Source organism: Psammomys obesus, unplaced genomic scaffold (assembly GCF_907164565.1).
Source record: "Psammomys obesus unplaced genomic scaffold, mPsaObe1.curated_primary_1811, whole genome shotgun sequence".
NCBI classification, from domain to species: Eukaryota; Metazoa; Chordata; class Mammalia; order Rodentia; family Muridae; genus Psammomys; species Psammomys obesus.
The window spans coordinates 35,624,951-35,651,653 of record NW_026596034.1 but is presented as its reverse complement, the minus strand read 5'-3'; the positions used below and the strand labels follow the sequence as shown (position 1 = coordinate 35,651,653).

General features: G+C 56.6%; 1 protein-coding gene across 8 annotated transcripts in view; it reads right to left on the bottom strand.

Moving 5' to 3' along the window:
* The window catches only part of Gse1 (Gse1 coiled-coil protein), a 333,224-nt gene that overhangs the window by 30,461 nt on the left and 276,060 nt on the right, over nucleotides 1-26,703 (bottom strand). For 2 of the 8 annotated variants that reach the window (XM_055620869.1, XM_055620872.1), the window contains exon 1: nucleotides 14,030-14,194. The exons of the other annotated variants lie outside the window; for them this stretch is intronic. In XM_055620869.1, the coding sequence (XP_055476844.1) occupies nucleotides 14,030-14,036 (7 nt within the window). In that variant the 5' untranslated portion in view covers nucleotides 14,037-14,194. Of the gene's footprint in view, nucleotides 1-14,029; nucleotides 14,195-26,703 lie in introns of those variants that run through there. 8 annotated transcript variants of the gene reach the window in all.

The window sequence follows — 26,703 nt, the reverse complement described above, 5'->3', positions numbered from 1 at the left end:
GCTGGACCCATGCAGCTAAGCTTACACAGTCCTGGACCCACAGAGACTCCAGGCACTAGGAGGTGCTCCTCTACTCACGGCACCAACTTTGGGGTGGTTTACTATATTGGGCAAGATCCGGAATGAGCTGTTAACCTCAGCAGATCAGAAGCCAAGAGACGCCAACCTCCACCGACACCTCACAGCCACCTCCATGGCATCACACACCTCCGCGCCAGTGAGCTGCCCCTGCCTCCACCCCTTCTCCTCCCATCCAGGGGAAGGTGTCCTTGGGCTCACTTCACAGACATGAGTGGGTAGGCCTGGCACAAGGGTGGGTCAGAGCAGGGCTGGGCCTGCTCCAGCACAGCGGCATGTCCCCGTGTGAAACAAGCTGCCTCAGACCCAGCGGGAGCATGCAAATTCTGGGGGCTCACAACTACACCAGGCGGGCCGAAGCAGACGGACATGCTGAGAGCTGCAGCGCGCTGTACAGCTGCAGGCCCATCCCCCAAATCTGAGGGGAACATGCAACCGTGGGGGCCTGAGCAGGCATGGCAGGATGTCAGAGGATGGGGTTTGTGGGCAGGACCTCCCCTGGACCGCATCATCTCCCTGTAGGAGACCCAGACAGGTACCCCACCAACAGTCAGAGGGCAGGGGATCCTAGCCTGAGGCCTCCCAGCAGGCTCAGGCCCAGGGCATCTTTGCCCCTCCTTCCACCCTTGGGGGGTGGGCGGGTCCCCCAAGGCTAGGTCCTGCAGGTATCAGTATGTTCCCAGCCTGGGAAAGCTGTTCTGATGTCAGGTCACTTAAAATAGAATTCCAAATGAGCGGCTTCATTAGGGGGAGTCTAAAATTAGCACTACTCCTCCTCACATGCGCACATGGGGCTGACGGGGGAGGGGCAGGGAACAGCCTCGGGTACCAAAGAGGATCCGCTGCCAACCTGGGGGGAGCTGGAGAGTCCCTTCACTCACTGGCCTAGACCCATCAAGGCTGATGTCTGTTCTGTGCCTGCCTGGCACCCTCAGAAGACAAGCCACCGCCAACAGGCAGGTCGGTGTCCGTGGAGGCTCCGGTGCGGCAGGCAGGGGCAGCAGAAAGGAGAAATGAGGGCACACGATGCCTGCTCTCCCTGCCCTCATTAGGGGGTATTTATTAACTTCTCTGCTCCCAGCCACTCACTGAACCCTCATCTATGTGACTGGCTCATGTGAATTCATTATCCTAACAGCTGGGAATAAGCTCTGTGGTGCAAGGGCCGTGATGGATGAAGCCAAGGGCTGCCTGCACAGTCCACGCTCTCCAGATGAGCAGCTCAGTGGGAAAATGAGCCTGGATCTAGGTGGCCGCCTCCTGTGCTCCTCTGCACAGGCTCCTCCCTGCTGCTTCATCTAAACACTCACTCAGCTTTCTTCTCTCTAGACCCGTCCATCCAGAACCCAGTGCTGAAAGCTTGGGCTTCTGCCAGAAGCCATGAACAGTATCCACGAAATGGCCTGGGACAGCCAGGCTGCCTGGCGCACCCTGCCTGACTGCCCTACAAAGACTGATGTCTCCTTTAGGCTCCCCTGCCAAGGGAGGAGACCCCAGCGCACCAGGCAGGTGACACTGCCCAACTCACCCCGCTCTGGTCCTGCACTGTTGACCTTATCAGGCTTCACGGGTGGGGGGGTCTCTAATGCCACTTCCCTCCTGCTGTACGTCAGGAGTTATTAATCAGCCCGGCCTCCCTCCCGTTGAGGCCGTAATTACCATCCCTTTCATCCCAGCTCCTCCCGGCACCAGACCTCAGGCTTGCTCCTTCTGCTCTGTAATTACCAGCTAATAGCTGAGATGAATTTTCTGGAGGCCCGGTTCAAGCACCAATCCGCCCCCTCCTCCCCCAGCAGCCCCTCACCCTGGGGTAATTACGCCCTGGGAGGCTGCACCCAGTAGAGCCAGGCTCTCAGGCAGTGTGGGCCCGGATGCTCTATCTGGCCTTCTCGGTCGTTTTTCATTACCACACACTGAAGTTTGTGCACAGACAGACGCCAGCCCAGCACAGGCTCCGTGCCCGCCCCTGTGATCCCGCTGCCCAGAGGGTGATGCTTCTGCAGCTCTAACAAGGCTGGGGTCACCCTGCTGCAGGGACCTGGCGGCTGCGGCAGCGTGGGGTGCCACGTGATCCCAGAGCCTGGACGGCTTCATAATAAATTCATTATTATGTGTGCCGCCGCCGGCTTGTTCTGAGCGCACCCATGTGAGGCAGCTTCTCTGGGCTGGGGGCAGGGAGGCCGGCGGATGTTAAGGGTGAGCCTACCCCCAGGCTGCTAGGCACTGCCCACTCCCTGCTCCAGAGGTCAGTTCCCCCAGGAACCCCCTCACAAGGCATCAGAGCAGGGAAAGTAGAGCAGATGGTGGCTCCTGACCCAAGACCGTGAAAGCAGAGGAAGCAGCAGGCAAGTGGAGGCGGCTTGGGTATGACAGGGACTCTGATCTGTGAGTCAAGGGGGAACAAGGCAGCCCGGGCAGAATGAGGGAGGGAGGCAGGAGAGGTTGCCTACCTCAACACAGCTGACAGGGATAGGAGGGGCCCACCCACAGCATTCAGGGAGTGCGTAAGCAGCCTCTGAGGGTCCCTGCAGTGTCGGTAATTTCAGAGGATAGGTAACTCTGGTACCCCCCTCCCCCGGCCTTTCCCTGTCCACCACCAGGCTGTCAAAGGCCCTGCCAACTGAGTGTTCAGAAAAACTTGGAGTGTGACGTGACAAGCGGGCCACACACACGGGTGGATTGAAAAGGTGCAAAGAAACGAGGTACAGCAAGAGATGGCGTGCAAACTCCTCACTGCGACTACTCAGGGCGCTGCGGAGCACCATGGGTTCAAGGCCAACCTAAACTTGGTGAGAAACCATCTTAAAAACAAGTAGCAAAACGAGGATGAGCTCAACAGTAGAGGGCTTACATGGCATGGCAAGGCCCTGGGTGCAGAACTCAGCATGACAGAGAGAGAACGGCAGGAAAGAGCCATGAGGTTCTATGGCTGCAGCTTCAGCTTTAGGAGGATGGCACTGGGCAAGTCATTCTGTGGCCAACTGACAAAAGCCTCCCAGGAATCACCTGGTGAGGTATGCAAAGCAACAGACCAGGAGGCTCAGGGGTTCCCAGGCGGCAGCAGGGATGAAATCAGGCAGCAGATGGCAACGGCATTTGACGCGATCATTCTAAGTGGCGGCTGTGCGTGAGAAGCCTGGCGTGGGCAGATGAAGGGCTGCACAGCCACACACACTAGCTCAGCAGAAACCCACCGGAGAGGAGGGCCCCTGAGGTGGGCAAGCCAGTGACCGCCGCTGAGACTAATGGCTCAGGGCTTAGCCCTGACCCCATGACGGTCAAGTAACAACGACAGAAAGTGGCAACAGCTTGGCACCAGGTGTGCCCGCGCACATGCCTTCTGTAACCATGACGCTACCCCACAGGAACCCTTCACAACAGCGGAGCCCACAAACCAACCAGAGCGACAGGTGGGTGAAGACAGGCCACCAGTCATGGCTCAGTAGACAGAGCTGATCCTGTCCTCCCCTCTCTGGCCCTTGTCAGTTGCTAACACTGGGGACATAGGGGCCTTACTATGTCCTGTCCTTGGCCTGACTGCTGTGTCTGGCCCAGCCTGTCTCCTGAACATGGAGGCTCTGCCATTCCTCAGTCTAGTCAGGTGTTTTACCCAGAGGGCAACTGAGGCTGGAGAGAACCACCTCAGCTAGGCTCAGCCTGTTACCTGTGTCCCACTGTGTACACCACTGAGTCAAGACCCATTAGGCAGGAGTGAAGGCTGGGAATGGCCCAAGTAAAAGTCAGAGAGCCTTTAGCAGCACTTGGCCCTGACAGAGCAGGGGGCTGTCCTGGGGACCCACCGTTTGCTGCCGTGCCCGTTACAGAGGGACAAGGAGGACAGAGAGGGTGCCGCTACAGAAAAGCAGGCAATGTCTCCCAGCAGCAGTTTCTGCACGCTGCAGTGAGCCCCAAGTGGCCCATGGCACCTTCAGGCTTCGTCAGTCACAAAGAGCCCTTTTAGCAGAAGCTACTGGCTTCCTCCCCAAGTCCTACAAACAAACGCCCAAGCTGTCCAGGACTGAGGCCATGTGCCTCCAAGTTTCCATGGGGTGGTGGCCAGAGGCCAGCAGGTCGAGGCCAGCCCCTGAGTTCTCCACACCTGATGAGAGGCTACAGGCATGTGACACCCAGTTCCCCAGGCCCCACCAACACAGGCCCTCCATCCCCACTTCCTGTTTAAGCTGGATGCTGAGCAGACCCAGGGGCCTACTTGACGGAAGACCTCTCCCCAGAGCTGGAGAGCAGGACACACACCAGCCACCTGCCAGTATTGTCAGCAGCTGCTACAAGTGGTCACAGGCGGATTCCTGACAGAGGGCTGGGGCCAGCAAGGCCTAGCCAGGCGCTTCCCCTCTAGCCAGGAGGTAGGTGCACAGCCTAATGGAAGCCATGGTCTGTGATCAAAGCCCCTTGGTCCCGGCCAGCTGAAAGCTCCACAGGCTGAGCACTTCTGAGGGTCACCCTCACCTTCTCAGGACAACCGTGGGGAAGAGAGACACGGCGCCCTGCTTACTCTGGCTACACAGGAAGGGGCGAGCATCCTAAGACAAGATTCGGGTCAAAATGAAGATCCGGTTTCTTTAAAGCTTCCGAAGCCACAAAACCACAAATCCCCAACTCAGGGGTCCCAGAGCTTGTCTCTAGGCTTCAGGCAGCCACACTCCTGAACACTGGCCACACAAGCATGCTGGGCAGTACACGGAGTCCACGGGGGCTAGAGACACTGGGTCCCACCAGGATCCTCAGGTTCCTTGTTGCTAGCATGCTGACTCCTTCCTGGACTCAAGAGGAAGTGGGGGAGGGGCCCACCCAGGAGGCCACCTTCTCTTGGAGCCTGTCACTCCAATCAGATTCAGAATGTGCCCGGTATTATAAACAGTTAAACTGCTTGTTTCTGGCCAGCATGCTGCTCACTAGGAAAGGTCCCGACCACCCAGCCTGACAACTGGGGTTCGAAGGAGGACGGAAAGCCAAGTCCTACAGGTTGCCTGACCTTCCCACGCACATGGTGGTGCACGTAAACTAAATAAAGCGATGCTAACTGCAAAATTTAAAAAAAAAAAAAAAAGACCCATTTGGGTCTAGGATGTCTCTCTCAGGGGCAGCCTGCTTGCCTGGACACAAAGGTTCATTCTCCTAGCTGTTCAATGTGGCAGCTGTATCTCCAGGGCTTTCCTGGAAACTGACAGTGCGCACAAACCCAGATGTCAGAGTCCTGCATGACAGCTCTTTAAGCAGCCATTCCTGAGTACTGGCCCTCCCCAGGGCCAGCTATCCAGGTCAAAGTTACTCAGGGATTGAAGGAAAGCGCCAGAACATCGTGTCAGTATCAGACTCCTCTACCACCTTCGAAACCCAACACGCCATGCACAGACATCACTAAATGTCTCCTTGGGTGGGGGTGGGTGGGTGGGGATCCTCGAAAAACTTCCCCATCAACGGCTGCAAACAAGGCAAGCGGGTCGCCATCTCCAGGCTGCGCATGCCCTTTGTCCACTTCCGAGTGGCCAACCGCCTACAAGCAAATCACCTTGGCAACTTAAGCGTACCTTCCGCATCCTGCAGAATCCGAACTGGGAACTTTGGGGGAGGGGGGAGGGCCTTGAAGTGCAACCCAGACTTGACCCTGCCCTGGGACCAGAGATCCCACGTGGGGAGATAGCCCTCCCAGGCAAGGCTGGCTAGGCGCGGAATGGACCTCCCCCTCATCAGCACGTCCACCCACCCCGGGGGCAGGTGAGGGTGAGCAAAGGGACAGTGGCGCCTGTCCCAGCATGCCTCTATGTGGCAGTGCAGCCTGCATGGTCCGGAAATGCCGTGACTTGCCAATGCTGGAATATCTGCATGTTCACAGAGGGCTATTCCGTGTCTACAGAAAGATCCACGGACGCTTTCTATGGGGTGAAGCCACGTGCCCTAAAGCGAATGTATTTACTTTTTATTTGCCGGGGTATGTACACACAGGTACCTGAGAACAGGGCACTAGATTTACCCCCTGGGGTTGGGGGGGATGCCTCACCTATGGGTGCTAGGAACTTAAGTCTTGTCCTCTCTGAGTAGTATGCACTCTTCAGCACCGCTTCTCCAGTGTCAAGCCCGAAGTGACCCCAGGGCCTCCTGCAGGCCAGACCAGACATCATTGTCCAGCCGCATCCCCAGCCCTGCATGGTAATTTTAGTAATTTGAGGTACACAACAGTTTCACGGTAGAGTTTTCTACTGTGGAGTCACGTCTGTTTATAACCTGTTATCATTTTGTAGCGGTTAGGGGTTTCGGTTCAGGGCCGTTTAACTTGTCTTAGACAAGATTTAAAGGGCTTACTTCCACATTCCCGCCCCAAACCTATCCAACAAGGAAGTCCCACTTGAGAACAGTAATGACGGTAGAAGGCGTCACACATAAGTTATGGACACGATCAAAACTTCTAGTCAACTCCTCAGAGTCCCCCAGCCCACTTCCCAGAGTGCCCCAGGCTCACTTCCCAGAATTCTCCGCTTCACTTCCCAGAACTCTCTAGCCTATTTCATGAGCTCTAGCTGGAAACATCTGGGCATGGTGGCAGATACCTTTAATCCCTGCAGTAGGGAGATCGAGGCAGGTGGACCTCTTGTGGGTTCAAAGCCAGCCCGATCTCCATAGTGAATTTCAGGCCAGCCCTGGGCTACACGGTAAGACCCTGTCTCAAGCAAAACAGAATAATAGAAAAGACCAAGGCTCCTAGACCTACATTAGGGTCACACCTAAGATACACCACAAGTAGAAAATATCAAGAATCAAAAATGCATTTACAAGCCAGGTGGTGGTGGCGTATATCTTTAACCTCGGCACTTAGGAGATAGAGGCTGGTGGCTCTCTGTGAGTTCCAGGACAGCCAGGGCTACACAGAGAAACCCTGTCTGAAAAATAATAAAGCAAAACAAAACACACTTGCAACTCCAACCTACTGAACACTGCAGTGGCCTGCAACCAGCAGGTTAGCTGTGGACAGCAGCTGCTGCCTGGCACCAGAAGACTGGGGCACCCCCCAACAGCAGTACCCTAGGGGAAAGGCCCCAATTCATAACTCGTGAGGTAAGTTGATGTAGACTGCAATCCCAGAACAAGGCTCAAAGTTCAAGGACATCTTTGCTACACAGCCAGTTAGCTACAGTTGTCCAACCTGGGCTACAGAAGACGCCCTCTCTCAAAGCATAAATACCAAAAAATAAAAGGGGGGGGGGGAGGTGCACGCTGGTAAGATGGCTCAGTGGTTAGGAGCTCTTATCGTTCTTGCAGAGGACATGGGTTAGATTCCCGGCACCTGCACAGTGGCTCACAACCATCTGACTCTGGCCTACGGAATCCAGCACATCTTCTGGCCTCTGAGGCCACCATGTGATCACGGTGCGCAGTCGCTTATGCTGGCAAAGCACTCATACATATGAAATGAAAAACATGCAAAAACAGCAACAACAACAAAGCCCCAAAGGGCTTCTGATAGAGCTCTGTGGCAGATGCCTCAAATGCAGCTGTAGTTTCCATGCCCACCCTTGCCCCCCAAAAGAAACAAAAAAACCAAAGCGAATTTTTCCTAGTGTGCACTGCTCTCTGCCATAAAGTTCAAAGAGTAAGCTGAGCCATCAGAAGAAGTGGGGAACTTCTGCACAGCACCTTGAACTTGGAGGCCTCCAAGCAGCTAGCGGAACCGTAGCCGATCTTTAGTTAAGCGGCGGGCACACCCTGTGCCTAAATGACAAGGTCTGAGGCCCAGGACTAAGGAACGGACCTTAGGGCATCTACAGTTCTGCTCACCAGACACAGAGAAGTCAGGGAACATTCACCTGGGTGGGAAACGGTTACAGCACACACCTCCCGACCCAGGGGAGGTCAGTGGTCACCAGGGACATTCAGGAGACCAGTGCATGGGCCCCTGACAGTCAGAGGCTGGTGGCAGCATGGGTACTGAAGAGCTGATGCTTGGACCATTTTCTCAACCCTGGCATGAGGAAGCCAGACTCCCCCGCCAAACAGGTGGCAGAGGACCGGGGTTTAGCCTGTTTGCCCTGAGGTTTCGGCACCTGGAGGAACACCTGGGGTGGGGGGACTCATATGCTTACAAATCGAGAAAAACACCACGTACCAAATGCAAAAACCAAACAAAAACAGAGACAGGTGCAGACCAGCAGAGTGGGAAGGCTCCACTCCGTCCCAAGTGCTTACACGGGGCCTTTGCTCCACACCAGCCAGCAGCCTGGCCCATGGGGAGGGGATCTGAAGTAGGGACAGGAGAACCTTGGAGTCTGGCTTTTCTCCAAGCCTGGCATACTTCCCCATGGGTCCAATGTCTGACCATAAGCAGGAGGCTTGGTTGGAGAGGCCAGAGCCCATCTGTATGCAAAGACCCAGGTTGTCCCCATCTGGCCACCAAATGCCTGGATCTAGGGTGCCCAACTTGCCCTGGGATACACTGGGAAGACATCTGCCCCAAACGTGTGGCAGGATGCTGCCAAGGCCTGGCCCCAACCCCCTCAGGGAAGGGAAGCCAGGGTTAGTTGAAAGGAGCCCCGAAAGCTGCACCTGCAGCCCCCCCCCCCCCCAGCCTGCTGTCCTCTGCTCAACACATGGGTTTCCCTTTGGGACGGCTTAACCTGTCCAACATCAATACGGCTCTGACCAAAAGCTCACAGATCGATTCTTTTTATTGCTGCCTGCAGCCGCAGGCCCACCATTTGAGTGCGGAGAGGCAGAGAGGAGCTAGCAGCATGTGCTGGAGTACCTCCCAAACCCAGCCCTGAAGTCTAGCCTGTGGTTCCCAAAGGATAAGCAGGTCCAGAGAGGGTAGGCGCACACAGACATCTGAGCTGGTTTCGGGGATCCCAGAGACAGGTCCAGAACAGGGGTAACGCCACATAAACAGAATGGTACAAGGGCTGACTTATACCTAGAAACAGGATATAAGTCACCCTGCTGTCCACAAAGAGCACAGAATACCTGGTTCTGTGTTGAAATTCCAGGGACACCATCACCCTTTATGGGGCCTGTGGGTACCAGGTACCCCATAAGCACCTAGTAACATGTGCTTGATAGTCATGCCACCAGTCTGAAGACACAGGAGACCACTGAGGCCCACAACCAAGGCTACACACAGGCTGAGAGAATCCAGAGCAACCCAGCTGACCAGCACCACCCCAGGCTATGTTAACCCTTTTGCTGCTGGCCTCTGCCCACTCTGGGGTACAAGTATGACCAGAACTTCCCCGGTAAAAAGACCTCCACACGTCCATCTCACAGCCCAGGTCCTACCTGTAGCCCTCTCTCTGATCCAGCTCCCCCAAAGACACCACTAAGCATAAGTTAGGGAACCACCACAGACCCATTGGGAAGGGCTCGGCCATACTTAGACCAGCTGGAACGCAGCCATCATCTCTAGGGTGAGGACATTCCAGTACAAGGACCGAGGGTGGGGGTGCAGTAAAGCAAGGCAGGGGCCCAAAGCCAAGCATGGTAGGGATTAAGAGTTCAAGACCAGCCCGGTGGTAGTGGTGGTGCACGCCTTTAATCGGCACTCTGGGAACCTCCAGGTTCCAGGCCGGCCTGGTCTACAGAGTTCCAGGCCAGCCAGGGCTACACAGCCAAAACAAAACAAAAAAAAGAGTCCAAGACTAGCTGGCAGAGCGACAGCCCAGCATGCGCAAGGCGCTGCAGAAAGGTACGGTGACACACTCTAATCCCTACTTGGGAATAGACACAGGAGAATTGGAAGTGCAAGGCTGTCCTCAGATACACTGCTTGAGGCCAGCCTGGGGACAAAAAAGACCTTATCGCAAAGCAACAGAGAATGAGCTCAGCCTGGGCTACCCACACGGTAGCTCCCAACCTTTGAAATTTCCAGTATCAGGGGACCCGAGACATCCTCTTCTGACCTCCAAGGGCACTGTACACACATGGTATACAAACACACACATGCAGGCACTCACGCATACACATAAAAACACATCCTTTTTTCAAGACAGGGTTTCTCTGTGGAGCTCTGGCTTGTCCTGGAACTCAACTCTACAGACCAGGCTGGTCTCGAGATGGAGAGATCCACCTGCCTCTGCCTCCTGACTATAAGGATTGAAGGCGTGTGCCACCACACCCATCAAAATAGATCTTTAGAACACATACACACACACAAAACGATGCTAGGTCCCACTCGGAGACTCGGTGTTAAGGATGTAAACATGACTGTGTTCTGATCCTAGGTGTAGGATGTGGGACTGAGTCAGACTGTCCACAGCAGCAAAGTATTTGCCTCCTTCGGGCTCTGAGAGGGCCTCTTTGCCAGCTGCAGATAGTTTAACTCTGAGCATTCTGGAGAGGGAATAAATGCCAGAGCCCAGAGAGTGTTGAGGGGGCTCCCAGAAAGAAGGCAGCTGCTGATGTACCCAACCCCCACCCCACTGCTCCTGGTCGCTGTTGATGCAGTGTGATGAGAAGCTGGAGATACCCTGAACCCAGGACTGGATTTACCCCAAGGAACCTGAAGACCCTAACCAGCAGGAAGTAGCTAAAGAGAACTCTGCCTGCTGTCCCCATTAACGTTCCTTCTCTCCTACCCAGTATTTGGGTGTTGGAAAGGACTGGGGTGGAGAAGGGGAAAAAAGATTTAAGAAACCAAAATAAAACAGTGTAACGCTAACAATGGGGACTTATCTGGAGGCATGGCATGTTAGGAGTGTTTTTTCCTAAACTGTAATCAGAGGCCCATTTCCACATACTCCACTCTTCCCCCAGAATCCCTTATAGCCAAACCCCCTTTCAAAACAGTTCCACGGTCACTGAGATAGACTCTGGTGTCCTCAAGATCTCCCTGTTAACGTACAACCATTCCTTCAGGCCTGGCCTCAGTTCCAGTCCCCCACCACCACCCAGGCTAGCTCACTCTCACTCCTCTATCCCCTAAAAGGCAGGCAACAGGGAGACAGGCAGCAGGGAGGGAAGGACAGGTGTGGGTTGGACAGACCCAGGGCAACCTGTGCAAGACCAGGGCCTTGCCAGACAGAACTGCTCCAGCAGCTGCCTGTTGCTGGGGTAGAGGACTCATAGGAGCGAGAGGTGGGGAGAAGAGCTGCAGAAGCCAGATTAAAAGGCCCCCCGAGCGCACACTGGCAGCCGCCGCCGAGAGCTGCTGTTGGATGCGCTCCCGTTTCATCTGTCTGTACACCTCCCGGCAGCGAGCTGGGTTCAGAGGAGAGGCGCTCGATAAATTCTCATTGACAGGAACACTCAGAAACGTCACCTCCCAGGCTGCGGCCTGTGTGCCTGGGGGGGGGGGGAGAAAGGCCAGTGAGGGGAAGTGAAGCCAGCAGTACTGGCGGGCTGCACTTGGCCAGGCCGTGGAGATCTGAGACGCCATGGGGGGAAGAAATTAAAGTGAGTCGGCAGGTCCGCTGCACAGCCACCAGGCTGAAATGTCACCTCAAACACTGCTCTCTGCAGGTTAGACATGCTCTCTCGCCCCAAGAGCCCAGGAGAGGGAGGGAGAGAGGGAAAGAGGTGGGCTGGGCCTCATGGAAGGTTTGTGGCTGTTGCCACAACACTGGTAATTAACACGCTCCCCCCCAGAGGGTTCCCATCAAACCCCACCAGGCTTTGGAGTAACTCAGGCTGGGCATTCCAAGGCTGCAGATTCGGCCAGGAAAAACCGGCCTTGCTGGCTCACTCCACAAGCCCCTGCGGGTTCCTGGGGGCAAGGGGGAAAAAGTGGCAGCTGGCTATTACTCACCTGCGTCTCTAGGAAGGGGAGGAGTCCAGCAAGAAAGGGGCTGAGGCTAGACCTCCTTCACAGCAGGGAAAGGGACCACACCTGCCTGAAGGGTCAAGGGCAGCTGGGGACTGGGGGGGTGGGAGTAAGATGAGGGAGGAGGCTGGAGGAGGTGCAGGCCCCAAGTCCACCACAAAGTGGCGCAGACATCTTCCCTCCTTCCTCTGGCCAAAGATGCAGAGCCCTGAGGTGGCTGCCGTTCTCAAACCACACAGCCCTCTGAGATCTGCAGCTTCCAACTTCCTCCAGAGACAGGGAAGTTACTCACAGCCAGAGGCTGCCTGCCCGCCCACCCGCCTGCCAGAGGGGACAGCTTTGCCAAGAGCAACGGAGGCTTCCAAAGGGTCAGGGTTTTTTTGGGAACCTTCCTGCCACCCCAGCCCCATTAAACACCACCTAGGGGCATCAGAATTGCCCCAGGCCAGACCCAAAATTAGGTTAATGGGGCCTAACAAGGCCCCGGTTCCTAATATCTTTAAAACGCTAAGTTTAAGGGAACTACATAACCCCCTTTCATCCCTAACTGGCCAGGATCCTAATAGCTGCCCCCAACAGGTCAGGGCCTGATCTGGCCTCTCTGCCTTCCTGGTTCAGAACCTGCCCTGAGGCAGGCAGAACTGAGCCCAAAGCCAGGACAGGCCTCCCACCTCCTTTCAGAAGGCGTGGCTGACCTCGGGTCTCTGGCTAGCTGCTCACCAGCGCCCCCGCCCCCAACCTCCTCTGCTCCAGCTGCTAGACCAGGGGACAAAAGCCAACCTTGTACGAAGCCACCAAAAGCACCCCCCCACCACACACACACACAGGAGGTGGTCAGGCGGGACCCGGCGGCTGTGAGAAGTGTTGAGCAAGCCGCGTCCACACAGCAGAAGGGCCCCATCAAGTGAGCCTGCCAGCAGCCCTGTTCCGGTCCACCCGGTGGGGCGTGACACCCAGCACAGCAGATGACACACGCTGCCAGTCGGAGCCTGTGCCCCGGCCCCCCTCACCTGTGGCGGGGCGACTGAGTGGCTGAGTCAGACACAGCCTGCGCCTCAGGTTCCCCGCCTGCGGGTGGGGGCGGCTGTAAACACAGGCTGAGCAACACTTAAGTAGCCAAGCTTAAGTAACACAGACGCCCAGAGGAAGGCTGCTCACCAGGGGAGGGGGGGGTGCTGTCTTACTAGGGAAGAGGGGGTAAACCATTCTCAGGCGAGAGATTGAGACACTGCCAAGCGCCCAGCCAGGACCTCCTGCCTCTTTGTCCCCCGGTGCTGGAAATCGGCTTAGATCCGATGCTCCCTCCTAGAGCGAGGCTTCGCCTTTTGTTCCGGCCCCCTTTACAAAAGAATTTTTTTTTTAAACTTCCATTTGGTGGTCCCGCTTTTTGTTTTCAAACCCCAACCTGTGTGGGCCCCAACAGCGGCAGATAAGACACCGCAGGGGCTAGCAAGGGTTTAGAGTGCTTTAAACCATGGAGACAAAGACTGGTTTGCAAGCGCTAAACGACCCAACTCGGGCTGGCTCCCCCACCCCGGGCGGCAGGTGCGCCCCTTTGCTCGCTCCCAGCTCTGATGCCCAGACCTGCGGCCCCAAGCCTTGTTCGCGCGGTCCTACGCGGCCCCCGCCACCTCCCGGAGCTCGGAGAGGCGGGCAGCGGGGAGGGCAACCCAGCTCCCGCTCCGCCTCCACGAAGGGAATTTAATTAGCCTGCCGGAGAGGCGGCGGGCGACGAGGTGTCTCTGGTGCTGCAATATAATTGAATCGGCTCCACTCGGGCGGGCCACTTGCCGTCAGCGCGGCCGCGGGGGGGCGGGGAGGCGCATCCAGGCGAAGCGGGAAGGGACTGGCGGGGGGCTAGGAGGCCCCTTGGGTGGCCATTCCAGACAAGGCACCCCAATCCCCGTTCCCAGCACCTGCCTGGGCGCCCCCGCCCCATCCAAAGTTTTGCTTCTACCGAGAGCCCAGGAGTCGACCCCGCGCACTTCCGCGGCCGCAGACCCCGGCGCGCGCGCGCAACCACGAGTGTGGCTTCGGGTCGGCCGCGCGCCCCGCGCTTCTCGTCCCTCACACCCGCGGGACCTGGTCCCGGCCGTTGGAGCCCCTCCCGAACCCACAAACTTGGGTGGGGGACAGCGGGGGGAGAGCGAGGGAACGCCCGCCACACACCCCCCCCTGCCGCGCGCTCACCTTTCATGCCAGGGCCCCGCTGCTCCGCGGCGCCTGACACATGCCGGAGCCACCGTCGCCCGGGTTCGTCTGAACTGCTTATCTCACCCGGGGCTGCGCGGCGGCAGCTCGGCCGCTCGGGGAGGTGGAGCTTCCGGGGCCTGGGCCAAGAAACACCTGCTGCTGTCGCCGCCGAGGACACACCCAAGCGCAACGCCGCCCACTCCCCGGCCCCGGCTCGCTCCCGGCGCCCTGACCTCAGCCGGCGGGAGGTGTCGGGTTTCAGCCGCAAGCGCACGCGCGCGCACCGACGGACCGCCCGGAGCAGCCAGCGCGGTCACAGCCCGCCGGGTAGGTGCCGCCCCCGAGCTCCAGGCGACCCCGGCTGGACTGTCGGGGGGATCTCAGAGGCCTCGGGGGCCACTCATCTCCAAGAGTAGGGAGAAGTGGTTTACGACGTGCCTGCCATATCCGAGCCTCGCTGCCGCCTCCCCAAGCGCCTGGAACAGTGCCTGGCACCTGGCCACCCACTAAGAGAGGGGAGGGATAAACCCAGCGCTCAGAAGGCCTTTCCTTGTGCTGGGTGGAGGGGACCACACAATACAGGCCGTTGACCTCCCTCGCTCTCCAAGATGCCTGATCTGTCACTCCAACTCTACAGGACTGAATGGTAAAAGCTATGGCCACGAGCCTCTGACCCAAAGTTTTACAAAGTCTCTATTTCGCTTCAAAGAATTTGGGGGGAGGCCAAACGGCGGGGGTCGAGTTCTTTGAAGAGTCCATGTTCGAGAAGCTGAAGTCCACCGAGGCGCCGCTGCGCCAGGGGCATCATTAAGTAGCTGGGGTTGCGGTCAGAAGCGAGGCCGCCGCCTCCAGAAACTGGCACAACCCACCGTGCCACCGGCCCCAGTGCACCGCCTTCCCATTCCTGGCGCCCCCACCCACCCTACCTCACCCAGGCACTTCACGGGGATGACTCAGGGAGCGTCCTGAAATTCCTCGGCACCCACAGGCGGCGCGGAGAGGGACTGTGGGCCCCATCGTCCCCGCCCCCAACGCGACAAGCGCTGGAGACCGGTCCCCAAAACACCCCCTTTCGCCACCCGGGAGGCGCAGGATCACACGGGGGTCCCGCGGCCCAGCCCAGCGCGCAGCCCGCAGCCGGCGTGAGGTATCAAGGTCGCCCCGAGGTCCCGGGGTCTCCCCCGCCCGCCCTCTCTATACAGTTCTCTGATCCTCCGCTTTCATACTTTCAAGCCTGGAGGCCACCGCACCCCCCCCCCGGGGGGGGGACCCCAGCGCCACTGCGGGTTTCAACTTTCCACCGCGGTGCCAGCCCCCAACCTGCCCCGGGACATGCCCGCGCAGTGCTCGGCAGGCGCGCGCCGCCTCCCCCGCCTTCCTCCCTCCCGCGCCAGCCGGGACAGCGCCGGGAGCGAGCGCGGGCGCCAGCACCCCCCGTCCATCTGTTCTCGATGACGCCGGCGGCGGGCAGCGCTCGGGGCCCGCGCCAGCAGAAGCCGCCGATGCCGCGGGGCGGGGGCGCACTCTGGGCCAGTCTTGCACAAGCCCCTGGCCGACCACAAACGACAAGGGAAACGGGCGGGCGAGGGTAGGCCGAGTAGCTGCTCCTACCTGCGGCCACCGGGTTCCTGGCCCCACGCACGCGCCGAAACCTTTGGTCCAAGCGCTAGTTCGCGCCGCCCCGGGCAGCGTGGCCTCTGCAAGTTTACGACGCTCGCGGCCGGGCGGATGCACCGGGCTCCCCGGGGGTTGGGGAGGCGAGGCGCCTTCACCCGCCGGGAATCGCGCGCTGGAGGGGGAGGGGAGGACAAGGAGGTGTCAGAAGAGAGAAACAACTGGCCCGGAGCCGTAAAAAACAAAATGAAAAAACCTCCCGGGCGGGCCCAGCCCCTTTCCCACCTGGATTACAGGCTTGGGGTGGGGGGAGGGGAGACGGGAGCAACATGTAAAAGAGCAGCTCGCACTGCCTGCGGGCTAGGTTCCAAAGGTAACAGCACCCGGCTCTTCCTCCAAATCTTGTCGCACCTTTCTCCCTTGGGAAGGTGTGGCTTGAAGGCCAAGTTCGTTCCACCTGTTTGCTGGGGACCGAGGTGGCCAACCTATAAATTTGTGGGTGACCACTATGAGCTACCACCTGTTTTTCTTTTTCCTTTTGAGAACCGGCTGCTTCTTCCCACACACTGTAGCTCCACTGAAAGCCGTACCCTCAACCCGGTTTCAGATGAGGAATTTGCCCAGAAGTGTTCAAGGTGACAAGCATGCAGGTGAGCTGGGAATCCTCCCCAGCTTCTCAAACCAGAAGTGTCTCCGTCCAAGGTGGCAAAAGGGTGACACACACCCCTGGTGGCCACAGGAGGACAGCAGCGAGCCAGCTATGTGCACCCAGGCCAGAAAATGCTGGCAGCCACAAGGAGATGGATGGCATTCACTGTCACTGCACCCTGCCCCAGGAAATCAGTAATCACAGAGCAGGGCCTCTGACTTTAAGGGTGGGAATTGCTCTCTAGTAACCATGTGGTCCCTTGTTAACTGGCTGTGTCCTGTATGGATGGACTGCTAATTCCCGACTCCCTGGCTAAAGCAAACCTCCCTGTGGTTGCCCTCCCCCTTCCTTCCTCCCCCATCCCCCCTCAGCAGCTGCCCCACTCCCACCCCATCAGCCTAGCTGTACAGCCTTCCCTCGCTGGGTTTCTTTCCCTCGGTTGCCTTTTTTTTTTTTTTTTTTTTTAGGAAAGTTGGCTGAGAAAGGATTTCCGACAAACTGCTAGGTGCACTCCTGGGGTTGGGGTAGGGTGGGGGCACCCTCTCCAGCTCACGATGCTTGCCTGCCCCAGGACAGAGAATCAAACGGCTCTCCTTCCGGGGGCTCTGCCATTCAGGGCCTCCTAAAAGTAAAGAGCAGGATCCCCCAGGTTTCACACCCTTGCTGAGAACCTGGGACCTCAGAAACCTTTTCAAGAACAGATGAACTTCAAGCCTGAGATGGGCGGGGTTTCCAGACCTTGGGGGGGGGGGGGTACTGCCCGAACCAGGACACGTATGGGTGTTTGTCCACTGGCCAGACATGCGGTCCCCGGGGCGGTTTCACAAGGGCCTCCCTGGAAACAAAACTGAAAACTGCACAGCGGCGGCTCAGGAAGGCCACAGGGTGGATACTAGAGGCTCGCAGTGGTTAGGAAGGTGGTAGGGCAGCTTAGAGCGTCCCCCACCAAGGTCAGGTACCCGCCTGGGCCTGCACAGATGCCAGCCCTGTCTGAAGTGAGCCCTGGATGCGAGGTGGAGCCCTACCTTTCGGGTCTTCCTTCTAGGGTTGAGCAGGGAGATGTAAGATGAAAACTTAACAGTTAGGTTTCCCGCTCTGACCAGCTGCTCCCACCAAAGGCGGCTGTCACCTCCTCTTAGGTCACATGGCACCTCCATGTACCGGAGCCTTCTCCAGCAGACCTGGGTAATGACCACATGGACACTTTCCGAACGCAGAGTTGCTAAGCTCTGTCACGGAGTGTCCTCCAGGCCTCCTGGTGAGAGGCAGGCGGTGACCAGCACTACCCAGGAGTCAGGAGACCCAAGAATGTTAATTAACCTGCCATGCGCGGGGGGGGGGGGGGTAATCAGAAATAAGGAACACAGAGAAACAAACAGCTCTCCCGACATAGACAGTTGCTTTGGCACTTTTGCTTTCTTGATGTCTCTGGATGAATACTTAGTACCCTGAAAACTATCGGGGTTGGCAGAGGATGGGAAAGGCTGAGAAGGGGGTCTGCCCAGCCTCCATCCATCCTTACCGCCTGAGCCATGCTCTCCAGGACTGCTGCCGCACACAGCTATCAAGCCCTCAAAACGTCCCTGCTTTTTCTCCGTCCCACACCCGTGGGCATTCGTCAAAGACCTGCTTAAATCTGTGTTCCTAGGCTGGGCGTGGTGGTATACACCTTCTGATTCCAGCACTTGAGAGGTAGAGGCAGGTGAATTTCCAAGTTCCGGGCCAGCCTGAGAGAGTCTACAGAATGAGTTCCAGGACAGCCAGGGCTACAAAGAGAAACCCTGTATCAGAAAAACAACCAACAAACAAACAATAAAAAATTACGTTCAGCTGAGCAAGGCTACCATAATCCTAGCACTTGGGAGGCAAGGCAGTTGGATCTCTGAGTTCAAGGCCAGCCTGGTCTACAACTGAAGTTCAGGATAGACAAGGCTACACAGAGCAACCCTGTCTTTGTGTAGAAAAACAACAACAAAAACCAGCAACAACAAAAAAAAAACTTTGTTCCTAGAAGGCTTTCCCATCCCTGCCTCTGGAATTCACCTTTCCAGGCTGGCCTTGCCTAGTCAGACAGCAAGAGGGTCTGAAATGATAGACCAGCCTGGTCTGGGGGAAAAACACCCCTGTCTCACTGCCTGGGGCTGGCAAGCAGGCTCTATGGGGTCTGTAACCCAGGTTTGCTGGACCCAGAACATGATGGAGGACAGCAGGGCCCAGAAAGCAGCCTGTGTCCTCCTGGAGAGGAGCTCCGAACCCCTCCGTCTGAGATGCTTCTGACGACTGGCTGTTGGGGACTAAGGTCACCCAGGCAGCAAGAAGGGTTTAAGACCTGGCGGATCCCCTCAGCCCATTGGGGAGTTTTCCTCTTAACCCTGGGCCTCGGCGCCACTTCCTGCGCTTTCAGCGCCGGCTCCCACCCGCGCCCTGCACACAGCTGCACTCCTTTACAATCAGTTAACAGCTGTTTTGCATAGATTTTCAATTCTAATTGCCTCGCTTTGTGAGCGCCTCGGAGCCCCGGTGAATGGGGACGCCGTGGCGCACGGCTGGAAGGCGGGCGGGAAGAGGGCACTTGAGGGGAGAAGAAGGGAGCCAGTGTGCCCAGGCTGCCTGCCTTTATGTCTCTAAAGAGGAGAAGAATGTCCTGGCCACCAACTGCCCCTGCGTCTCCACCCAGTGCCTCAAAATCTGGCCAGCCCCTGGCCAGCCCCTAACCTCTCCCCACCCCCAGACAGCCAGGAGCAGCTTCCTACCCTCGGAAGCTCAAGCCCCACCCCCCTACAAGCACCCCCTGCATCCAGGCTACCCTGCAAGCTACCTCAGACAACAGCCTTCTGAGCCACCAGCTCCGGGCCCAACCTCCCCCACCCCTAACTCTACTACTCAGATATGGGAAGCTAATTGGACAATGAAGTTGAGCAGGGAGGAATCGCGCTCTCTGGAGACAGCTGGCATCTATAAAAGAGAAATATTTGCATTTAAAACCTTTAAACTTTATATGGCTGGGCCAGGGCCAGCAGGCAGGGGAGGAGGGGGTGGAAGGGGAGTGCCTGGACCCTCCAGGGGACAGAGACTCCTGGGGCAAGCGCTGGGATTACTGGTACTAGATTTCTGTCACCAACAGCATGCCAGTGGCCACCGGCCTGGGTGACCTGGCCCTGCTCCTTGGCTTATAAAGTCCTGAGGGAGGCCTGCATCGACTGGGTTGAGGGTCCTGGCTGAGCCCCCTGCTGTCCCCATTGCAATGCTGAGTCCTCAGTGACTCTCCATGACAGGCCCCTTTTCCTGTGGTAAACAGGCTGGTTGCTCAGCCTCATCCCTAGTCACCAAACACCCACAAAATACAGTCTGCGAGCCTACCCTGATGAGCCATGGAGGTGATAATAACCCTGACCCCTGCCCCACCCCTGCACCCAGGAGCTGTCCCCCAAGAGGCCCCTGTCCTGCACCACCGTGCTATCCAGGTGGGATGCCAGGTTTCCATTTCCTTGCATGCCTATTCCCCATTTTTCATTTTTGAGAGAAACCTGGCCACGTTTTCCCCACTGTCAACATTCGTGATGGAGAGCCAGTAGCAACCCCCCCCCCCCATCCCTGAGTGGTCTTATTTTAGCAGGCTTTTATGAAAGCGTGGAACAGCCAGAATCTCATCCAGCCCTGTCTACCTGGCAGGCCTGTGTGGAAAAAGAACTCGGGCAGCAGGACTTCAAGGGCACACAGCACAGGCATGGGTCAGTGCATGTGCGTGTGTGTGTCCAAGAGCAGTGACCAACAATTGATGGGAGCACCCATGGTCCTCACCAATGTCGATTATACAAAACCCCATTTACAGTGAGCAGATTGCCTTTCCCTGCTTCTGTTCCTGTCAGAACTGGTTCCTGGGCCTGGACCAATGCCTGTGACCAATGGACATCCCTCATCAGTTCATTTCATTCTGCCTGCCGTGCCTGCCCCCTGCTAGCCGTTGGACAGCTCATTTCCCTGTGGTTTCCCACCTGCTGACCAACGCTCACACCTTCTCGGATGACCAGATAGTGGGTCAGTTGGGGAACATTATTTGCCTCTGTGGGGCCAGGACTGGACTGGCCTAGCACAGGCTACCAAGCGCTTCCTGAGACACAGTTCCCAGCTCACAAGTTCCTGCATGTAGTCGGGCACACCGGTGTTTGCGTTCCCAGGTTTCTAGTGCTGATGGACAGACAGCAGCACTCATGACCACCTGCCTGAGGACAGGAACCCAGTAAGAGCCCAGGGACCAGGGCTACCAAAGGAGTCACCAAATCCCTTCCGTTTTGCATGAGGAGGAAATGAATGACAGGGATTAAGAAAAGAATGGCGTGTGTTGTGGTTTTTTTCTGAGTGACGTCACAGGGAGGCCCACCCCTTGATCCTAGTGGGCCCAGGACAGCAAGGATCCCCGCTCTTCCTAATGATACAAGCATCAAACCAGCAACTTGGATAAAAAAAAAAAAGAGCATAGCCCTTTGTATGATTTAGATCTCTCGGCCTGGCTGATAAACATGTCTGTAGGTTGTCAGCCAAGCCCACCTGTGGAAGAACCAAAGTAACCAGACTACGGTGGGATATTGAGCCATGAGAAAATAATGGGGTCCTGATAGGTGTTCTATGGTGGATGAATGCAGCAACAAAGAACAGACACCCCGCAACCATACAAGCGTCTTGTCCAGAGGTTCCTACTCGTACTGTTCATAGTTGTCAAAAGGGTGTCGATAACCCGTGAAAGCTCATCAGCTGGAGAGTAAGTCTTAAAAGTGTGGTATGTCCATTCAGTGGAAAGAGTGCTGGGATTAAAGGCATGCACCACCACGCCCCGCTGACAGAGCCTGCCTTAAGAAAGAAAAAAAAAAAAAAAGAACCGGCTCTGGTGGCACACCCCTTTAGTCCCAGCACTCTGGAGACAGGAGGCAGGTGGATCCCTGAGTTCGAGGCCAGCCTGGTCTACTGAGTGAGTTCCAGGACAGCCAGGGCTACACAGAGAAACCCTGTCGAAAGCAAGCAAGCAAGCTCCGTAGCTTGGACACGGACTACATAACAAGCCTGAAAAACTCGGTGCTGAGGGACAGAAGACGGGCCCAAAGGCTGTGTCACAAAAGTGCCAGGTATGCAATGTCCAGAATGGGCAGACCCACAGAGGCAGAGAGCAGCTGCCCAGCAGCCCCTGGGGGGAGGGGTGGCTGCCCCTGTGGGGCCGTTTCCTGGGTGACAGGACCGTTCTGGTTGAAGAACGACAGGCCCGTGGTTGCACAACATCATGTGCGTGCTAAATGCCACCGGACTGTACAAGTTTGGATTTTTTTTTCCTTTTTGAGATAGTGCCTTTACGATTTAGCCCAGGCTGGCCTGGAATTCACTCTATAGCCCAGGCCAGGGTAGAACTCAAGATTTCCCTGCCTCAGCTGGAATTACAGTGTGAACCCTGTACTTTTTTTTTTTCCAATTAATTTGGTGTGTATCTGTGTGTACACATGTACCACAGTGTTAGCGTGGAGGTAAGAGGACACTTTCAGAAGCTTGGGCCATTAGACTTAGTGGCAAATGTTGTAACCGGTGCAGACACCTCCCCAGCCCAGCAATGTGCATTTTAAATGATGTTCATCCAGTGGCCCCAAACCCTCAACATTTGGCTTTTCTTTCTTCTTTCTTTCTTCCTTCCTTTCTTTCTTTCTCTTTCTTTCTTCTTTCTTTCTCTCTCTCTCTCTCTCTCTCTCTTTCTTGACAAGACTTCTCTGTAGGCTTGGCTGTCCTGGACTCACTTTGTAGACCAGGCTAACCTGGAACTCACAGGGATTCCCCCAGCATCCCTGAGTGCTGGGATTAAAGGCGTGTGCCACCATGCCCGGCTATATTTGGCTTTTTGATACAGGGTTTTATGTATCCCAAACTGGCTTTGAATTTTCTAAGTAGTTGAAAATGACTGATCTCCCCCCCCCCCCAAGTGCTGGAATTACAAGTGAGGTCGCTGTATACTTTAAAATGGAAGCTGTGGCTAGGGTAGAGTTGGTGTTTTCCAGAGGACCCGAGCAGACCTTGGAAACTCCTGTAGCACTCTTGCCTATGGGCATGTTGGACACATGGTCACAGGAAAGGTCACATGCCATCAGCCAGGCTCACGGGTGCTCTGTGGATGTACACACACTGAAGCAACATTAGCCTGTGGCTCCAAGCCCTCCAGCTAGAAAGGTCACCACGCTCCATCCCTCCTGCTGAGGTCCCCAAAGCTGCAGGCCTTTGTCTTTCCAGCCTTAGGGCCTGCAACTCTGAGCACCTGGGGGTGGCGACACTGGAATGTGCACACCTGTCTCCACACAGGACCTCCAACCGCTCTTGCCACCTGCTGCAAAGGACCAGGGCAGGGCAGGGCCGGGGGGGGGGGGGGGCAATGCAGGCCAGGCCAGGAGAGGGGGAAGCCGGTGGGTGGGAGGCCCGTCCTGAGGAGGTGTGGCTTTGAAGGGAGGGACAGGAGGGCTGTCAGTATATGTCCACAGTCACAGAACCAGAATTCCCGGGGTCCCTACAGGTGAGTGCTGTCTCTCTACCTGGCCAAGCGCCTGGATATGAGGGAGAAGGGCCACACTGAGTCCCAGTCCAGGCAGCCCTGCAGAGGTGGCCACATATTCCAGGAGACAGAAATCTGGGGATATTCCCCCAGGAACTCCACAATGAACCCACACAGGCCCTAAGGATCCCTTACAAATGTACTTGGGCGTCCAGACTTTTCGAGTCTCTCTGCAGATTTAAAAGCTGATAAGAGTGCTGGGATTGCTCCAGGCAGGACCCCACTGCCCCTGCCCCTCCCGCTCAGCTCACAAACCTCCCAGACTGGGAGCACCCCAGCCCTCTTCACACTAACATTGTTTGAAGGCCCACAATGGGTCCGTGCTCAGCTGAAGGCTGGGAGCCTTCTGTGCCCCTGTGGCACCTGAGCCAGTGTCATGGCTGCAGACTGTGGGGTTGAGGTTTTACCCAGGGCACATTCTTTTAGAATTATTCTCATTTTTTTTTTCCTTTAGTTCTTTTTTCCTTTTCTTCTTTCTTCGGTTTTGTTTTGTTGTTAAGACAGGGTGTCTCTGTGTTAACAGTCTTGGCTGTCTCGGACTCACTCTGTAGACCAGGCTGCCCTGGAACTCATAGAGATCCACCTGCCTCTGCCTCCTATAGCTCTGGGATTAAAGAGCATGTACCCCGCTGCACCTCCCCCAGTCCTTTCCTTTAGTCTTTTGGAAATAAGCACTACCCTGTCGCCCAGGTAGCCTCAAATTCTCAACCCTCCCCTCCCTCCTAATACTGAGATTGCAGGTCTGGGCCTCCCCCGCTGGGTTGTTTCCCAACCTCTCATGACTGTCTCTTTTCCCACCTGTCACCAGAGTCCCAAACTGTCACAGAAATCGTCAGATCCCAGAGGCCTTTAGGGCTTGAAACCTCCAAGAGGGAAACATTCACAGACCAACAAGCCCTCTTGTCCCCAGGGGTGAGGCCCTTGGCATGCCTGGAAAGGACATTCTGGGGTCCTCAAGATCAAGGCCAGAGCTTGTCTTTGCCGGCTCCAAGGCAACTGCAAGGATCCTTTGGCACCTGCTCTCCTCATGTTTATGTCGTTGTAATTTTGTATCACAGGCTGAAAGAGCCAAGGAGGGAAGGTTAGACATAAGCCATTTTACAATGGGAAATTCTGGATGTGAAGCTTCCCAGCAACTTCCTGGTGCTCCTGTGAGTGGTAGCAGTATCCCTGCCTCAGTTTCCCCCATCCTCAGGCTCTGTCTGTTCCCAGACGGGCCTTCATTTGCCCCCATCTAGTGCCGCATCTGGGTCTGGCCTAAAAGCACCCTCCCTACCTGAGGCAAAAAGCAGGCACGGGGCTGTTGGTGTCCAGCCTTGCTGCAAGCTGCCCCCAAGTGACCCTGCAGCCGCATCCTTCTTCTGGCTCCCCAAAGACCTGGCGGACATAAAGGACTGACTACCCTCTCGGGCACCTGTCCCTTTGCCTCCTACTTTGTGAGTGGTGCTTCTCCTTGGCCCACTCTGGGCCTCCCCAAATGCTGCACCATCTACTGTCTCTTTTCTCAGGACAACATATTTGTAATATAGACACTGTTATTTCCAGCCTCCCCAGGACAGCCCTACAGTGGGCCTTGGGGAAGCTCAGCCCCTCCCCAGGCCCCAAGCCTCCTCACTCCAGCTCTGCTGGGCCTGGAGCCCTTCTTGGCCCTTCCAACTCTCCACTTTGAGCAGCATCCCATCTCTATAGTCCTGGACCAAAAAGCTCACCTTTTCCAGGGAGGCTTCCTGGTTGGGGCCCAAACTGACAACCCAACCCCTTCACTTCCTGTTTCCACTGGCTTCAGAGGCTCAGGGCAGACCTGCAGCCTTCACACTGATGTGAGCACCTGGTGCAGGAGAACGCTCATCAGCTGCCCAGGTGCACCCCAAAACAAAGAGGTGGATGAGAGGTACAGGCAGGCAGCCCTGGTATGCATCAGGGATGCAGCTTTGCTGTCTCTAACCAGATGCTCTTAAAAGCCCACACAGCACATCCCATCGTCAGCTAACAACAAGGCTGTGCTCTCAGCACCAACCACACATCAACACGCCCTCCTCTCCTGGGAGTGACAGGCCTTCCCTTGGGTTCTGCAGGCTCCCATCTCAGAAGGTGGGTCCCCCTCCCACTCTCGTCCTCTGCACTGACCTGCCTTGGCTGGCAATTTGAGCTCAGGGTTAGCACAGCCCAGCTCAGGAGTTCTATTCCTGGCTCATCCAGCAAACTGCTCACGACCTTGGGAAAGTTCCCCTGTGCTGCTCTGCCTCCCTCCAAGTGCTCCCTCCCATTAATAAACCAAGGTGGCACCTTAAAACCAGGCCCTACTCCAGGATGCTATGTAGCGTTGGGCAGCCTAGAGAGGGAGCTGGGTCCCTGGTCAGCTGCACAGAGGTACAGGAAGGCACATTTATGGAAGACCTGAAACCCCTCAGAAGCCACAGACCAGAGGGTCACAGGTCAGAGCTCCAGGGCCTAACCATGCAGGACCTTAGCAGGCCTCTCTATAACAGGGGAACAGCTGCCACTGTATTGTTAGAGAAAGGAGGGGCATAAAGGGCCTTGCCTGCTCACAGTTGGGGTGACAACCTCACCTGTCCCCCAGGTGACAAGTCTGTGCAAGTCAGATGGGAGCAGATGGGGGGGTGGAGCAGGAAGAGAAAAAGGGAGGAGGCTCAGGAAGAGGAAGAGGGAGGAAAAGCAGCAGGAGGAGCAGGAGCAAGAGGAGAAGCAGGAGGAAAAGGAGGAGCAGCAGGAGTAGCAGGAGGACAAGGAGCCAGAGGAAGAGGAGGAGGAGGAGGAGGGACAGGAGGAGGAGGGGCAGGAAAAACAGCAGCAAGAGAAGCAGGAGGAGCAGGAGAGGATAGCTGGGGCCTATGATGGCAGATGAGACAAAGCGGCTCATGGCCGCATCAGGGCAGAACACAGACAAGTTGTCTACAAGTCACCTCGATGGCTGCTGTGTATCTGCCATCCCCTGGCTCCACCAGGAAAGACCCACTAGCTAAGCCACCACATTAAAGCCGAGTCACTAGTCTGCCTGCCTCCATCGGCACCCCTGACATGGGGACCAGGATCCCAGGCTCAGCCCCATCAGAACCCTCAGAGATGGCAGCTCTTCCTGTCATCAAGCTGTGGTGTGATCCTCTTTTAAAAATTAATTCCAAGTGATTCCCCTCCTTCCCAACAGGATCTGAGGAAGCGTTAGGCACGTCTGTTTATTCTTTTTATGATTTCTCCAAGAAGCTCCCAGCAACTGAGAGGGGAATTACATTCAGAGAGAATTGGGTCCCTGGAGTAAGTCAACGTTATTCGTTTAACAACTTCTGTGGGTGCCCAGAGATGTGAGCAGGCCGTACCCAAAGATGTCTCCTGCGGTTCCTGGGAGATTTAATTCACAACAGCCAAGGAAAATAATTAAGAGGCGTGGGAGGGGTGGGCCCAGAAGCAGCATGGCTACAGGGAAAGGGTGGTAGTGGCCTTGGTGGTGGCTGGCACCTATCACCACCCTGCCACAAAGTAACCACAGGTCACAGCTCCCTGTATTGATCTGAGGACAGTACACTGAACAGTGACCAGCATCTCAGAGCCCCTTGAAATGAACATACATGGCCCATTCAGCCAAGCCACCCAGCCACAGGGAGCAGCCCCAGCCCAGGGCACCCTTCCATGCCCACTTGGGGACACTTCTCTGGCCTCGATTGAGGCAGTAGCAACGGGGCTCAGCTGTCGCCATGTGGCTGCATGAAAAGCTGGTTCTGTCTAAAGCCTCCATGAATCAAGTGGGGCTGTTCCTGAAAGGCCAAAGCTGGTTTTAGCGTGGCAGACACCTTGGGAGCCAGGCCAGAGGGAGGT